Genomic DNA, 16,767 nt, shown 5'->3' with positions numbered 1-16,767 from the left:
ATCCTTAATGGTGTGATCATTTACACTAAATTATCAATTATTCTCCATTACAGGTTGTTGTGATATATTTGAGGAGTCGTTCTCCCTCTGTTTTATATGTGGACATTTGGGACCACTGTTAGAATTTGGTAAGTTTATCATGTATTTTTTAATGTATAAATTCATACTTCATAATTATAATAATTTTCAAAAGGTTTTAAAAGAAACACACATCCAAAAAGTTCTCAACTCTAGGTGCAGGACAGAGGAAAACATTTTCTTTATTTTTCAGACATTATAATGTATCCATGTCCTTCTCCGGTTGACCACTTGACATGTGAGCGCCTGAGGAGTTGTTCCCCCTCTGTCCATGTTCGAGGACTTGCTCTCTGTCTGCCTCCACTCTCTGCCTTCACTGTACCATGTCTATTGAGTCTCCTCTAGTCTGGTGAGTTTATCATTTTTTATGTTTTATGAAATCATACTTAATTTGTGATGATTAGAGACATTATAATTGATCCATGTCCTTCTCAGGTTGACCACTTGACATGTGAGAGCCTGAGGAGTTGTTTTCCAGACAAAGGTAGAGCTGGCAGGGGCGTCACCCTGGGCCTGCCCTTTTGGGCTGGGCTTCAGCTGCAGATCTAAAGGCTGCTTCCAGGGGCATGGGGCCCTCAGCCTTTGTTTTTCTTTGCTTCTGCACCTTACAACATACATCACACCTTATTTTCACACATCCAAACACTGTTAACACCACTGACGCGTAACATATTTTACACATCCCACTATGTAGTTAGAGCTATCTTGATTTGGAGTTAAATAAATTTACTTTTGGCTTGAGAGGTTTGTGTGTGGCCTCCCTTCTTGTTGCCATCTTTGAGCTAGGTGGTAACAGTAGTATGCATGAGAGAAGACGCCGCGAGATTTGTGGACTTCTATGTGGTGTCCGCTGATAATGTAGTGGGCTGGTCTGGACAGACAATGCCAGGGCTGAATTTTTGTCCCAGTCCACCCCTGGACTTAAGGTATCTTTAAATGGAGCCTAATATTCTGATTATAAAAGAGCAAGTACAATTTTAAATGCTTTAACACCTCAGTTACAATAAACAGGCCATAAAAGATTGAAACAGATCCATTAGCTGCAGAGGGAAACGTCCTTCTTCTGATTAAACACCTAAATATTCATCTGTTTCTAAAAAAATTATATTTGGGCATTTGTTCCCCAAATGAAAATTCCTTCCTGAACTGTACTTGAGATTTAACTCTACATCTTTGTCTCATTTAGTGTTTGTGCATCCATAAATATTCAAATTAATCAACATTCCTCCTATTTAAAGATGAATTGGTTTCTCTGCAGAGAGTTTGTTTTTTAGTACACACTGGAACTGAAGAGTACTGGATAATAAGTCCTGGATGGTAACGCCAGAAAATAGATCCGTCTTCTTGGAGCTGATCAAACACGTGACAAAGGGATGAGATACAGATGAGAGATGAGATCGCCATTAAAGAAGACGAGTGGATGACATGTTCATCACTTCTGATGGCGACATGCAGCTGCTGTTCTGATTAAATGTGTCAGCCCGTGTAAACACCAGACTATATTAATCACCCCCCATGTAAAGAGTTGATCCTCAATCTTCAATCAGAATAGAAGAAACACTGTACTTGTAACTGTTGTTGTTTTCAGCTCAGTGTTGGTATAGTTTGTCACATTTTACATTTCATCCCAGTAAAAACATGTCACTTCAGAATTTGGTGCAGATCCAATTAAAAGTCTAAAGAATCTAAATGTGGTTTCAATGTTTTTGGAAAACCAAACATGTTCTTTAACTGTTAGGTTTGGGTTTATGGACTCTACTGGTGGCCATTCTAGTTAGGGCCCGAGCACTGATCAGAGGTCAGGTGAGACCCTATTGAAATTGTAAGGATTATTATTATTATTATTATTCAGGCAAATGAATTGGCGTTTTGAGGGCTTTAACACGTTCAAATTCTTATCAAAATTTGCAGAAATTTGTCTCAATGGTTCCCCCCCGAGACCCCCGGAACGTTTTCACATTGACCCATCTTCACAAAAATCAATACACAGGTTCATCATGACCAGAAAAACTAAAAAGTCTTTAGGTGCAATTTGGAAAACGACTTAATCGTTAAATCAACAATTTGAAAATAAAATCACTAATTACAACAAATATATATGATTTAATGAAAATAAAATGTATTTATAGTTAGACCACCACATCCATACTGTAATATAATTTACATAACTAATTTACAAATTGATTATATAAATTAAATCATTTTACATTGACTTCAGTGCCATGAACACGTCTTCTGATCTGATATTGACCTCAACCATAAATTAATTGAAATAAATGTATATATATACACTAAATATATAAATGATAATGACGTGTGTGTGTGTGTGTGTGTGTGTGTGTGCGTGTGCGTGTGCATGTGTGTGTGTGCGTGAGTGTGTGTGCGTGTCAGATGGGCGTGGTCAGTGTGATGGGTGGGCCCTCAGATGAGATGATAGTATTATTATTGTATTGTTGTCATAATTAATATATAGATTTGACCAAATGTAATAAAGTTAAGACACATTGTTTGTCTTCTGTTGCTGTGTTGTGTTTGTATGAATAGTAGCAAACTAAATGAATCACACTGATTTGTTTCACTCCAACACTGTGTTAATTGATCAATGAATCCTGTATCTATATTCAGAAAGACAGAGGCAGATGTTACTGTACTAGTCATATTTATTCAAAAAGTTCAACATATTTACAACACATCATTAGATTATTTCAAATATATAGAAAGGGGGACAGGGGAGGGGTTTGTTTTAAGAGTAGGAAAAGGGTGAGGGCGGGGGCTTCTCCACCTCTTCTCTCTCCTCCAGCTCAGCTCAGCCTCCTCCTTTCTGCAGCTCAGTCCCATAGTTGGTGTTGTCTCCTGCTGCAGTTTCGTCTCCTTTAGGCCTTGAAGCGAGCACCTTCTCGTTCTCCATCTCCTTCTTGACCTCCACCTCACTGCTCCTTGTTGTCGCAGGCTCCTGGTGCCAACTTGCTTCCATCATCTCATTCTTGGCCTGACAGACAGTCAGCTCAGCAAGGCAGTCAAGATATGCCCTGAGGCGAGCACGCCGTTTCTTCACCTCCTTCTTTATGACACAGTCTTTGTCTTTCAGCTGAAGGTGCAGTTGATCAACCTGCTCCTTCAAGGCCTGGATCTCCTTCTCCTTCTCCTTCTCCTTCTCCTTCTCCTTCTCTTTCTCCTTCTCCTTCTCCTTCTCCTTCTCTTTCTCCTTCTCCTTCTCCTTCTCTTTCTCCTTCTCCTTCTCCTTCTCCTTCTCCTTCTCCTTCTCCTCCTGGGGTGGCTCCTGGAGCAGACTTGCTTCCATCATCTTATTCTTGGCCTGAGAGACAGTCAGCTCAGCAAGGCAGTCAAGGTAGGCCCTGAGGCGAGCGCGCCGTTTCTTCACCTCCTTCTTTATGACACAATCTTTTTCTTTCAGCTGGTTTTCCTGCTGCTCCACCTTCTCCTTCAAGGCCTGGGTCTCCTTCTCCTTCTCCTTCTCCTTCTCCTTCTCCTTCTCCTTCTCCTTCTCCTTCTCCTTCTCCTGCTCCTTCTCTTTCTCTTTCTCTTTCTCCTGCTCCTTCTCCTTCTCTTTCTCTTTCTCTTTCTCCTGCTCCTTCTCCTTCTCCTTCTCCTTCTCCTCCTTCTCCTTCTCCTTCTCCAAAACCATCTTTATGACATCACTGTCTTGAAGCTGGTTTTTCAGCTGCCACACCTCCTCCTTAAGAGCCAGAATCCTCCTGTAGGCTGTGAGGAGTTCGGCATTGAGGGCCGTCACAACGTCTGGTTTCTGCATGGTTCACCACAGAGAGTAGATCGATCTTTTGAAGAAGCTGTTTGAACAGTTGATGCACTATTTTCCTTTCTTGTCTGGAACTTGAAGTCAAAAGGCTTTATGTCTGCAGGTGACAGGATGAAATAATGTGTAAGATTTAGGGTGAATTTGATCCATCAAACATTCAATATAAAACAAATGACACAGATAGAGAGACACAGAGAGAAGGAGAGAGAGGGAGAGAGACAGACAGACAGACAGACTGGCTGGTTTAAGCGTGAGAGAGAGAGAGAGAGAGAGAGAGAGAGAGAGAGAGAGAGAGAGAGAGAGAGAGACTCCCCTCCTGCTATGTGCGTGTATCTGGTTGCCATGGAAACTCAACTGAATGCACCTGTTCTCTCCTCACTGGGACAAGAGAGAAATCTAAACTCTGAGTGCACCACTCAAACAACTATAATTCAAAAACTATAAGTCCTATCGGTGAAATAAAGACATCGTGAGAATTCCAAGACTTTGCCGGACACACCGATATATTTGAAATTTGTGAGAGTAAAAAAATGGGACCGTGGGAGCAAGTTATGCGAGGTGATGCAGAAAAGTTTTCTCTGAAATAACATTAGACCCAATGGAGAGGGATTGTTTTTTTCCTTAAAGGAGCTACACACCTCATGTCATGTGCTCCTAGCATTAACTTACGCTCCCGTCAACTTGTCCTTCAACACATTCAAACTACACATTAACCAAAAAATAACCAGTAAATGTTTTTTTTTAAATCAATCACCATGGCACCCAGCCCCTTTGATTTGAATTTGAATTGGATTGGCAGTGATGGCAGTTGTTGTTTTTTTTACTTTATCTTAAATACTAAAGTTAAACACCAAGGTTAATCTTCCCAATGTTACAAAAACACATCGTTTGGTAGAATAAGCTGTGAAATGTGGAAATGTCCTGGTGCTACAGGTGTTTTGTCCACAATGCCTCGCTCTGCCTGGCCTCGGCGAGCTAACGCTACTTAGCATCACGTTAACACATATCACCCATTAAGATAAGCAGCAGAAAACACAAAAGAAGCCAGCAACAATATTTTCACATTTGTCATAAAAGCAACAGCAAACAGCACATTATCAACAAGTAACAGCAGCAGCTTCATATTACACAGTGGTTTCATTTCAAACTTGAATAATGAGCCAGCAATGTATTGGTTAGCATGCTGGGTAAATACAGAGAGAGAGAGTGAGACATGACTTACCTCAGTCAAGGTCAGAGTGCAACAGCAACTGTCTTAAACTTGAACAGTATTTAAAGCAATCAACAGCCAATCAGAGGTCTCCAATCCAAATAACAACTTTGATGCTGTTCATCAAAGCATCAAAGGAGGTATTGGGAGAGTGTCCCTGTCAATCAAAATAATATTTCAAATCTTAGCATCTGGTTGTTATGGTGATAAAACAACCTACTGATGATGAAGTTTTGCGATCATTTATTTCGATAAATAAAAACAGGACGTTTCATTTCGGTGGATTTTTAATTGCGTCATTCTTGCAGCATCTGATCTTTAATTTTGTAATGGCTCCTGTCTTATCACCTTCTTGTCTTAGTATTAATATATTTATATATATATACAGGGGTGGACTGGCCATCTGGCATACCGGGCATCGTCCCGGTGGGCCGTTGACCCAATGTGGGCCGGTCTGGTCCGCTATGTTTCTTTTTTTTTTTTTTTTTTTTTCTCTTCTTCCTCTCTAAATTCCCTCCAATTGGGCCGGCCAATTGGCTACAGAGGGCTAGCAGTGTGTTGCCAGCATCGACACATATTATTGGTCTATTGTTTGTCATTGTAAATCAATCATGAGATGACAGGCTCAGAGAGCCCTGACAGTGCTGTCAATCACAACACAAACCAGGGTGGGGCGGGACCTCATGGCATTGGCGGGGGGAGTCGCGGGACGGGCTGCTGCTGAGACAGAAACTTAAAATGGATAATAAGAGTATAAAACGCCCGGGTGGCGCTGAGAAGCATCGGGAAAAAAAGCTGAAGTCCCTGGAGGTGGAGGCTGCTAAATGTGCCAAACTGACGGACCTGTTTGGTGCCGGGTTCACCAGCCCAGCAGCAGCAGGTGCGCCGGGAGACGAGCGAGGAGGACTCGACAATGATGAGCGAGTGGAGGCAGACATGGTAAGTAACGTTGGACTGGCGCTGGCTAGGCTACATTTTTGAGACATGTCCAAAACAAAGTAGAAAACGTTTTTGATTTGGTTTTAATATGCCGATTTGTGATATTATGGGTTATCATTGTTCAGATGATTTAGCTAAGCTAGCTAAGAGCTGCTAACGTCGTTTACTGTTGCCATAGCAACAGTAAACTTTCTGAGCTGTAAATAGAGATGCAGAATCAAGCTAATTCTTTTCAGAAGTTTTATTGTGCTTATATGTTGATCCTTAATGGTGTGATCATGTACACTAAATGATAAATTATTCTCCATTACAGGTTGTAGTGATATATTTGAGGAGTCGTTCTCCCTCTGTTTTATATGTGGACATTTGGGACCACTGTTAGAATTTGGTAAGTTTATCATGTATTTTTTAATGTATAAATTCATACTTCATAATTATAATAATTTTCAAAAGGTTTTAAAAGAAACACACATCCAAAAAGTTCTCAACTCTAGGTTCAGGACAGAGGAAAACATTTTCTTTATTTTTCAGACATTATAATGTATCCATGTCCTTCTCAGGTTGACCACTTGACATGTGAGAGCCTGAAGAGTTGTTCCCCCTCTGTCCATGTTCGAGGACTTGCTCTCTGTCTGCCTCCACTCTCTGCCTTCACTGTACCATGTCTGTTGAGTCTCCTCTAGTCTGGTGAGTTTATCATTTTTTATGTTTTATGAAATCATACTTAATTTGTGATGATTAGAGACATTATAATGTATCCATGTCCTTCTCAGGTTGACCACTGGACATGTGAGAGCCTGAGGAGTTGTTTTCCAGACACAGGTAGAGCTAACAGGGGCGTCACCCTGGGCCTGCCCTTTTGGGCTGGGTTTAAGCTGCAGATCTAAAGGCTGCTTCCAGGGGCATGGGGCCCTCAGCGTTTGTTTTTCTTTGCTTCTGCACCTTACAACATACATCACACCTTATTTTCACACATCCAAACACTGTTAACACCACTGACGCGTAACTTATTTTACACATCCCACTATGTAGTTAGAGCTATCTTGATTTGGAGTTAAATAAATTTACTTTTGGCTTGAGAGGTTTGTGTGTGGCCTCCCTTCTTGTTGCCATCTTTGAGCTAGGTGGTAACAGTAGTATGCATGAGAGAAGACGCCGCGAGATTTGTGGACTTCTATGTGGTGTCCGCTGATAATGTAGTGGGCTGGTCTGGACAGACAATGCCAGAGCTGAATTTTTGTCCCAGTCCACCCCTGTCAGTAATTAATGCAAGTTCAATGTGTATCAGGATATAACTTATGCATAGAGGAAGCACAGTGAGGAGGTATAACACAAAATGTATTAACTTTACAACTTTAAATTTTAAATGTTTTGCTGTTCATCGAGTTTATGTCAGTCTCTGATCATAAAGAATCAATCAATCTGTCAATCAATCAAATTTTATTTGCAAGGCCCATATTCACAAATCACAATTTTCCTCATGGGGCTCAGCGAGGTGTGACCTCTTCGGCCAATAGCCCCCGACTAGAGTGAAGAAAACTACAAGACAATAAAGAAGAGTTTAAAAACTACAAACTTCACACAGAAGCTAAAAATCTGTGTGTAAACATTACAGAAATAACAACTACCGACATTTTTCACGATAATTATCAATCATTACCAATCTATCTTGATGTAGTTTTTGGCCATATTGCCCTAATGAACCGCAAATTAAACACACTATGATACACACTTGTTCTCTATAGTGGAGAGCCCAACTCAACAGTGGTTACAATAAACGTTACATTTTAGGTTTGTGCAGCATTATGCTGTTTGACCAACTATTACAACTACAGAGATAATAATTCAGTAGATATTTATTTAGGGCTGTGAGATGACTGAGCTTCACAACCTGGAGACTATAAAATACAAACTATTCAGGAAAATCAAAAGGACACCAGATGGCGACATCACTCTGCCTCAGTTCTCTGAGCTCAGTCTGAGAGGGAGGTTTTCAGAAAATGCTGCAAAGTCACATTGCAACCTGACTCTTTTTATTTTTTAGACTCAGTTATTTTATTTCTTTTTTACCTTGTCTAATGTGTGTTATTCAGGTTGTGTCTGTTTTAACAACTCACACACATTTCCTGAACTTCCTTATTATGCAAGAGAGAGAAGTAACCAACACACACACCCGCACATGCACACACACACACACACACACACACACACACACACAATTACACATTGGGGATCAATCATAGAATATATTAAAGGATTACAGATTATTTTAATGAGTTTAATTAGAAGAAAACTAATTCATTATAAAACAATTTTCCAGATTTTAGTCACTCAGCTGCAGATCTGACAGAGTGACTCTGGTAAAAACAATATCTATGTTCATTATTAATTGTTAATTGCAATATCAAAAAAGTGGAAAATTATGCTCTTGTCATACATGTTGCTAACATGTGAGTCCTGTATGTGAATAAGCAGTGCATGTGCTTTCAAACAGATGTGTAGAGCAGTATTGAAGATGTAGTCATGTTGGCATAGGGTGCAAACTTAGAGACAACAACTGGAGAAGATATTTGTATAAAAATATATAACATTTTATTTCCAGCTACAAAGTAAAACATGTAACATTTTTGTCACACTTCTCAATAAAATAGTGAAAAACACCGTCGACACAAAACACACTATCGATACATTTCGAAGCACAGGACAAATTTGGCTTTAAATTAACTTAAACTGTACAAATATATACAACATTTACACATCAACAATAAAAAAGGAATGAAATTGCAATTCTTCCAGTCTTCTCTCCTATTTCTGTTACAAAATAGTTTCTATAAACACTTGGTTTCTTCCTTCTGACCTGAATCAGTAATAGTCATATCTTTTTTTTTTATAATAAAAGTCAACATGTGTCTTTTTTTGTCCTCAGTGCTGTGGCAAAGCCCACTGTGTTCCATATCTAACCCTAAACTCAGCACGCTGCTGCTTTCCCATCCACATGCTGGGCGGAAACTCTGACCTTTCCTCCACACTGGGAGGAGAGTGAACAGCGTCTGTACAGACAAGGCTGACATTCAGGCTAACACAAACACACACACACGCACGCACACACACAAGGACACATTCAGACCTGTTTGGACAGGGGAACACTGGCCTGCTGTGGTCTGCGTGCTCCCTCTACAGCTGCTTAGAGTTTGCAGGTCTGGGGTGGGGGGAGTTATCAGACCCCTCACTTTTAGAGGAGTCAAGGTTTAGATAAAGTAAAAAAAAAATGCATACTGTAAAAATTGGATGGGATTGTAAAGGATAAATCAAGGGGAATGGGCGGAAAACCTGGCAGCAGGTTTGTCAAAAGTAGAAGTTATAGTGCAGGAATCTCTCGGAGTTGCTATGCAACCCTCTGTCTGAGTCTATGTGGCCGATTTGCACCGGCCATAGAATACACAGCCACTTAGACAAGTGTCTGGTCTACTTTTACAATGACAAAATAAAACATGACAAAAACATATAAACTGAGCTGCAAAATGAGATGGAGTTCTGCTTTGTTTGTTCTTCAAGTCATAAGCTGTGATCGTCCCTCAGCGGCTCAGGCCATGTCTCCCATCATCTTCTTGTAATACATGGACTCGAAGATGTCGTTCTCCCCGGGGCAGTTGTGGTGGCAGGCGCAGGACTTGATGAACATCATGTGCTTCTTCATGACCTGACCATCGGGGCATTTGAACTCCATGGGCAGGGTGGTGGTCCTGTGGGGGGTGCAGCAGCGGCCGTCAAGGCACACACCGCAGAACTTGGGCCTGTAGGACTTGGTGGTGGTGCAGCCGGAGATCTCGAACTTCATGGGCTTGGAGAGTCTGGGAGTGCGGATGCATTTTTTCCCTTTCTGCAGGAGGACAATAAGAATAACATCAGCAGGTGTCCTTTAACTTGGATGCTCATATTTTTTTTTTATCTAATGAGCTTGTGAGGGAAGCGCAGTTGAACAACAACTCACCCTGATGCTCTGCTCCAGCTGGGACTCGCAGGGTCGCACCATGCACAGCCGGGTCTGCTTCTCGAGGCGGCAATCGCGGTTGTCGTTGGTGACCCTGGTGGAGATGCCAAGGCCGCAGGTCTTAGAGCAGGCGCTCCATTCAGTAGTCTGAACCAGGCAGTTCTCCCTCATCAAGGAGGGATCTGGGCCGTAGGTCTCCTCCTCTCTGTAGGCTGTGGGCACAGGAGCAAACACGGGATTAGAAAGACCATCCTGACTAAAGCTCATTTCAGCACAAATACAAATACACTGCTGTGTGAAGACTAACTCACCAGGTAAAACGGAGCCCATGAAACTGTGTCTGTAGGGAGAATCGCACTCCCACTCCTCGCAGCACTTCCCTGGCACCTTCACCCGTCTGGGCATGGGGCAGTCAGGGCTGGGCAGTCGGATGTCCATGGCGCACAGAGGAACGCAGCCGACCGCTCCATCCAGACAGGTACACTGGTACTTGCAGCTGCTCTGGAAAGTCTCTCCGCTCTTGTAAATCATTCCTCCGAACACACAGGTGGCGCCCTCTCGAGCTGTGGGGGAAAGGACAAGGGAGAAAGGTCACGATACAGTTTGGACACTATGTGGACATTTTGAGGTGAAAGGACAGAAAGGATTAAACTTTTATATTTTTTGTGACAGTGGCTCACCTGTGCAGACTCCTATGCGCCTGTTGATGGGGGCTCCGAAGTCGCAGTCGAGCCCCTTGTGGGGGTCACAGACGTCTTTCTCTGTGCACAGCTCCCCCATCTGTTTGGCGCACACCCTGCAGCAGCCGCAGCCGTCCAGCACCAGGCTCACTCCAGGGGCGCACTGAGGGGGAGTCGAGGGGCACAAGCACTGGCCGCTGCACTCCTGACCTGCAGCCTGAGGTAAACAATCATCGGGTGAGCTACAGATACACATCCAGCACACTGACACCTCAATGTCTGTTAAGATTGGAGCTTGTGTGAGGCCAAGACTCACTTGTCTTAATCTACAAACAACAATATGAAGTCATGTCTTTTTTTCTCTTACCAGGTGCGAGAGCATGATGCACAGGAAAGGCAGCAAAATCATTTTCTCCATTCCAGTGGACATCTTTTCTTCCGTGTAGAAATAGGTGCTAGTTTGTCCTTAAGTCTTGAGATGAGGAGGTCTTCCTTTCGTCTTTGAGTTTGAGCTAGAGAAACCGCTTCTGATCAAGTTGATCTCTTGTCTGGTTTCGTCTAGTGGCTCCGGTCGTAGTCTTCCTTTCGTTCTTTCTTGTCTTGGTGAAAGCTAGAGTTTAGCTTCGGTAGAGGAGTTGATCTGAGTTCTGACCGGAGAGGCGAGCTCCCTTTATACTCGCTGGCCCTCGTTGCACGTCACTGGGGGCTGAATGGAGAGCCAGCCCTGGACAAACATGGACATACTTGGCATTCTTTCCTCGCTTCCTGACCCCCACTCCAGACATCCCACATTCCTGCCGTCTGAAGGCAAGGCTCTGCTGCTCGGCCAAACAACACCATCTCTCTCTCGGAGCAGCTTTCATCTGGAATGGGAGGTTAAGTCTGGTTAGAGACCAGGGACCCCACACTGGGAATTCCTGCAGACTGACTTCACAAACAGACAGCCGGTACCTATAAATATTAATTCAGAAAAAAGAGGAAGAAGAAGAAGAGATGAGAAAAAAAAACTTGTTGGTGGTTCAAAAACCAAAGAGCTTCACATGAAAGAAGAGGAGTCAAAAACAACGGGGGTAAACTCATAAAAATGCGTACACATGCACTGGCGTATAAACGGATTTATGTGTAATGAGTGGTTAAGATTTTGAGCCCAGGACAGCATTCCTCTGCGTTTTCCTTCAAAGGCACAAAGACAGTCTCCACTTTGGTAAATTAACAGCGAGCCGCAGGGGAAAGGAAATCCATCCGTGCCAGTAACTTGAGCCTGGTTATCTATCAAGGTGCTTGTTGCAGCTCAGACACTTGGCGAGGGCTTCCGTTCGGCTTTGTCTTCCGTACATGTGCGGTTACGTCTGGGACACTGCAGAGGCATTTTTGTCCCCTGACATCAGTGGCTGAGCCGCATCTCGGAGTATTACTCTTTTAAACACATGTGAGCGCACGAGCACGAATGAATGAAGCATTGTGATCCCAGATGTGTGACACGCATCATAATCAGGTTATTTTGTCATGACCTTATTTCAGTGACTTTGAAGTTATAAAGCGGATGCAGGTAATAAGGATTATTATAAGAAAATACCACAATCTAAAAATACTCTATGATAAGTAAAAGTGCGGTATTACATAACTGACTTCAGCAAATGTACCAGGATCAGTACCCTGTCTGAGTGATTTTGTATATGTATTGCATTATTGCTAATACTATTACATCAATGCACAAGTGGTATTATACTGTTTACCTGCTCAAGGTGGATAGAACTTAATTTACAGCTTCTGCAGGTAGGTTAAAATGGATTATTATAATGGAGTAAAAAAGGCCAAGAAAAAAACAAGTTACAGATTCACATATATGTATTTTTGTGAGACATTGTATACAATGTGGCCCCGCACTACTATAACCTGCAAGCTTTAAATATTTATGTGAAATCTTTATTTTGAAAAGTTTTTAATTACTTTGGTTACTTTGGTACTTTGTGAGGAAATAAATAACAGAAATGTCCCTATGAAGTTTAGTAGAATCTAAGTGTAAAATACTGCAAAATAGATATAGCCAAAGTACATCTACTTAGATTTTTTATAGCTGCACATAAAATATCCCCAGTGCAAACTGGAACCCACCGGTCCAACATAAATTACAATAATGCAAGTTAGTTTGAGCTTCCAAAAACTCCTCTTCATTTAGATTTCCCTCTTTGTGAGGGAATAAATTATCCAAGTGAAAACCTATCCTGGCAGACTCAGCGAATGATAAATGTAACATGTGCTATTTATGCTTACAGTGATTTATTTCTGTGACTGAATACTACAAGATGATCCTGATGGTCAGTCTCCTGAGTTACCTGAGCCGAAATGCACGGCCCTGCCAAGGTATGCAGGACGGGGAATTTGGGGGATGAAGACTAATGTTCTCAGTTAATGGCATTTCCCGAAATTGGATGTTTGTTGATTCGGGCATTATTAGGCTGCTTCTCCGACTTTGTGCGAGGGCGATGGATTTTGCTGAACACAAAGGCTGTGGATTTAGTTTCATGTTTGACAATAAACGTTTGACTCCACTGGGTCTTAGAGGACGAATTAAAAATCCTGAGTCGAGTTTTGGTGGAAGTGCATCCCAGCTCGCGTGGACATAGATACAACAGGAACAAAGACTACATGTTCTCCTGATTCTCACTGGCCTAATGAGGTTTAGTCTATGAGCGACTTGAAAGGCCAGGTGTGCCCTGTCCCTAGCCAGGCTTATTTTACTACATCAAACCCCAGAGTGGAGGATTGCAGGAAAGAGGCTAGACGGAGGTTTGTGTATTCTGTATTTCTTTTTTTTTCTTCTTCTTTTTTTTGAAAAAGGGGGATCACACACCAGGCCAGACTCTTATGAAAGGCGGCCCTGCTCCTTCTCCAGCCAGCGAATCGGAAATGAAAAACTCCCAGAGAAACCTGGAGCTGGAGGAATGCGAGGAAGAAGCCAGCAGACTGGGCCGTTACTACGGAGGAAGCGTGCCATATAAGGGCGTCTGCTCTTTTCCTAATATGGATATGTTCTCTCCCTATGCTGGCTCAGTACAGTAGGGACTCCTATTAGACCGAGGAAAAACACTGGCGTGAGTGAAAGTGCAGTTTGTGTGGACTATTTTGTCTCTCAAAACAAACCAGAGAAAGTGTGTGTGTGTGACCTTGAGTGTGTGTGTGTGTTATCAGTCATCATAGCCTCAGGACCCACGCTTCACTTCTGTGATATCTAAAGGAAGCAGCTTGATGGAGGAACGCACTCCGGCCACACTGCACAACAACACTCACACTAACATGACGCTGTTATCTTGCGTGAGGGGTAATCTAGCGTCTGTCAGGTTGTTTATGAAGTGAGTGAATCCAACATTGCAGGCAAAGTTATTGAATGTTTTTTTTAAAGAAAGTCCCTTGAAGATAAAGTCATCAATCCTGTTTTATCTTATCTCACCTTTTAATACCTTTGACAGACGGGGAAATTATACAATTTGTCAGATCGCATCAAGTCTCACCAAGTAATAGATAAGTGAGGTTATACAAGTTATTATTGAAAAACAACGTGGACATTAAAGGTCCGGGATCATTTTAAGGTCAAGGCCTGCTTGCCTCCTGTTGAGGAGCCACCTTGAAACTCACTGTTACCTAGGAAGCTCTTATTTTTCCGGATGTTTTTCATGACACAGGCAGTTTCGGGCCATGTGTTCACTGAGTTCAGCCTGTCAGTCTCTGGGTTTCACATGCAGCCTGCGTACTCACTGTCCTGCGGATCTACATGTGCGGAGGGGCTGACATGCGGTGGCCAAGGGAAACTTATGGCTCTGTGTGTGGCGGGCCCAGATATGTCCAGGCTAAGTATAGACCGAGATATTTGTCCAAGAGAGAGTGGCTGTGGGGTAAAAATCAGTCATCAGAACAGTGGTGGTGAAACAATGTCAGGGCAGTCGGTTCAACTCTTGTACTTGTTGGCATCATGGGTTGTAAAACATACCTGTGCAAGATGTTTCATCTTAAACCCTTTAACACATGTGAAAATGCACTGTTCTGTGTGATGTGTCAATGAAGATGTGGTTGGATTGTATTCGTCACAGTTGAATAAAAAAATCAGTTTTCCATTTTAAACATTGAGTTAACTGTGAGAAGCCCAAACAAACGCAACTTTCATTTTCTTGCACAACAAAGTCGGAGGGGAGATAAATGAACATACACTCGACCTCTTCAAAATAAAACCCCATTGTCAGAAGTTAAATGTGTTTTTTGCAATTACGAGGACACAGAAACAAATTGTTCACAGACCAGTGTCACTTGGTTACGGTGCAAGCATACGGTAAAATTGTTAGCTAACAGTGGCCTATTCACATATCCAGCAGCACAAACATAAGGAACTACATCAACATTTGTTTGGAGCTGGGTCTCCACTTTGCTCTGCTTTGTTCCCCACCACCTCCTGATGTGAAAATCGGTCTCTTTAGCAGCTTAATGCGTCATTCGTCCAGCAGCTCCCTTTGTCGGTCTTCTGTTTGGAGTTGAAGAAGGTGAACTTTTAGTGTTTGCTCTGCTGACAGCAGCTGCCTGCAGCTCCAACGCTGACGAACGCAGTGAATTGAACCAAAACAGTAAAGTTTTGAAACACACTACATAGTGGAAGTGTTGGGTCTTAACTCTTTGTGGATTTGTCACCATGAGCGACCGCTTTCTCATTCAAGTAGTCAGGTGAGTCATTGTTAACATGGACATGTTGAGTATAGCTGCTTTAAAGATATCTTACACATATTAATAATCCCACCTGCAGGTACAGACTGTGTCTCAAGAGAAAGAACATCAACATCCCTCATTAATAAAGGGAGGTGGAAGGGGAGAAGACTTGACATCCTGTGTATAGTTACACTGGAATCTCTGATACTGCTGACCCCAGTAAATGCAACAGCAGTTACCTCATGCTTGAAGGAGAGATGCTCCCAATTTGGCTCTGAACTTTGCCGATTTAAGGTCACGTGACCCACACAGGGATTCCAGGTCAAGGCCTGCCTTCTATTCTAGTCCGCAGTTACGCATTGAGTCACCTGCCTCATTTACAGCCTCATTACTTCACCGTGCATTTCATAGTTACTGTGTGACATGACAGGGCTGCATGACTCTGCCAGCTGGTAGGTTTCCAACTTTAGCATCAGCGGAGACGACTCACATTCTCTGACCAGGCAACATTTCTATCTGCCCCCTGATGACGACACTGTCCTCATTCAGTCCCTTGTTCAGGTACGGAAAGTGGACATTCCCCCCCCACCCCAGTTTACTTGGACACATCATGTGTGTGCAGTTCCATCACACCCTGGTTAATGATGTCACACCTGAGTCTGACGTCACAGAGGCGGCCTCTGTGTCCTCTGGGACATCGTCCGGCTGTTTCCATGGTTCCCACACACTGCTCATATTCAGTAATGATGCAGTCAGACCTTCCAAGCACTAAACAGGTAGATAAATATTAAAAGGCCACTCAGTCACAAATAAGAACTCTGCACTAAGACCTCATTTTTTGGGTCCAGATTTGACTTTACTTTCACTGTGGACATTTTTAGGACACGAGTCATCTGTCTTTAAATGGTTTTGTGTACTTTCCATTTCATGCCAGTTTGAAAAAATATCTTTGAGGTTTGTTGGATGCGTATTCGAACCATGCTGAAGTAGTTAGTGGACTCTATTTCTACACTCAGTTGCCATTTTATAAAGTACACCTTATTAAAACTAAACTAAAGCAGACCTGCGATAGAAACTCATTTTCATTTTTGTTGATTGTCCAGGCTGAAGTTTAAACTGGAGTGTGTGTGAGTTAATGCGGTACAGGTATTACTCATGTCGTGGGGACCTTAAATGTTTACACAGTCATATTAATGGGGAATTGTCTCTTCATGGGGACAAAAAGCAAATCCTCATGACGTAAATCATAAAGATTTAAGGAGAAGACATATTTTAAGGTTATTTAAGGTTGAGGTTAAGTTTAGGTTAAGGTTAGAGTAAGGGTTAAGCAAGTAGTAACTATATGGTTAAAGTTAGAGTAAGTATCCAGGAAATGTAAGTCACTGTAATGTGTGTGTGT

General features: G+C 42.4%; 2 protein-coding genes and 1 long non-coding RNA gene across 6 annotated transcripts; 1 reads left to right on the top strand and 2 right to left on the bottom strand.

Annotated features, from left to right (window-relative positions):
- Positions 1 to 2,720: 2,720 nt before the first annotated feature.
- On the bottom strand, positions 2,721 to 5,480 carry LOC128460358 (histone-lysine N-methyltransferase, H3 lysine-79 specific-like). Its single transcript, XM_053445526.1, has 2 exons — positions 5,079 to 5,480; positions 2,721 to 3,953 (listed from the first exon to the last, which is right to left on the bottom strand). The coding sequence occupies exon 2, from the start codon at positions 3,848 to 3,850 to the stop codon at positions 2,885 to 2,887; it is 966 nt and encodes a 321-aa protein (XP_053301501.1). The 5' UTR covers positions 3,851 to 3,953; positions 5,079 to 5,480; the 3' UTR covers positions 2,721 to 2,884.
- Positions 5,481 to 8,574: 3,094 nt separating this feature from the next.
- ccn2a (cellular communication network factor 2a) lies at positions 8,575 to 11,608 on the bottom strand. Of its 2 annotated transcripts, XM_053445597.1 has the most exons (5): positions 11,044 to 11,603; positions 10,677 to 10,893; positions 10,308 to 10,559; positions 9,997 to 10,208; positions 8,575 to 9,885 (listed from the first exon to the last, which is right to left on the bottom strand). In XM_053445597.1, exons 1-5 carry the CDS (start codon positions 11,104 to 11,106, stop codon positions 9,589 to 9,591), a joined length of 1,041 nt encoding a protein of 346 aa, XP_053301572.1. In that variant the 5' UTR covers positions 11,107 to 11,603; the 3' UTR covers positions 8,575 to 9,588. The 2 variants fall into 2 exon arrangements, with proteins under 2 accessions (XP_053301572.1, XP_053301571.1); XM_053445596.1 differs by having other exon boundaries at positions 9,997 to 10,559; positions 11,044 to 11,608.
- Positions 10,803 to 14,795, top strand: LOC128460415 (uncharacterized). Of its 3 annotated transcripts, none has more exons than XR_008342204.1 (3): positions 10,803 to 10,913; positions 12,953 to 13,040; positions 13,518 to 14,795. It is a non-coding gene; the product is annotated as an uncharacterized LOC128460415 (long non-coding RNA). The 3 variants fall into 3 exon arrangements; XR_008342205.1 differs by having other exon boundaries at positions 10,813 to 10,898; XR_008342203.1 differs by lacking the exon at positions 10,803 to 10,913 and adding an exon at positions 10,947 to 11,746.
- Positions 14,796 to 16,767: the final 1,972 nt, after the last annotated feature.

The sequence above is a fragment of the Pleuronectes platessa genome, chromosome 17 (genome assembly GCF_947347685.1).
Source record: "Pleuronectes platessa chromosome 17, fPlePla1.1, whole genome shotgun sequence".
NCBI classification, from domain to species: Eukaryota; Metazoa; Chordata; class Actinopteri; order Pleuronectiformes; family Pleuronectidae; genus Pleuronectes; species Pleuronectes platessa.
The sequence above is the reverse complement of the archived record's forward strand: the minus strand, read 5'-3'. Positions and strand labels throughout refer to the sequence as shown.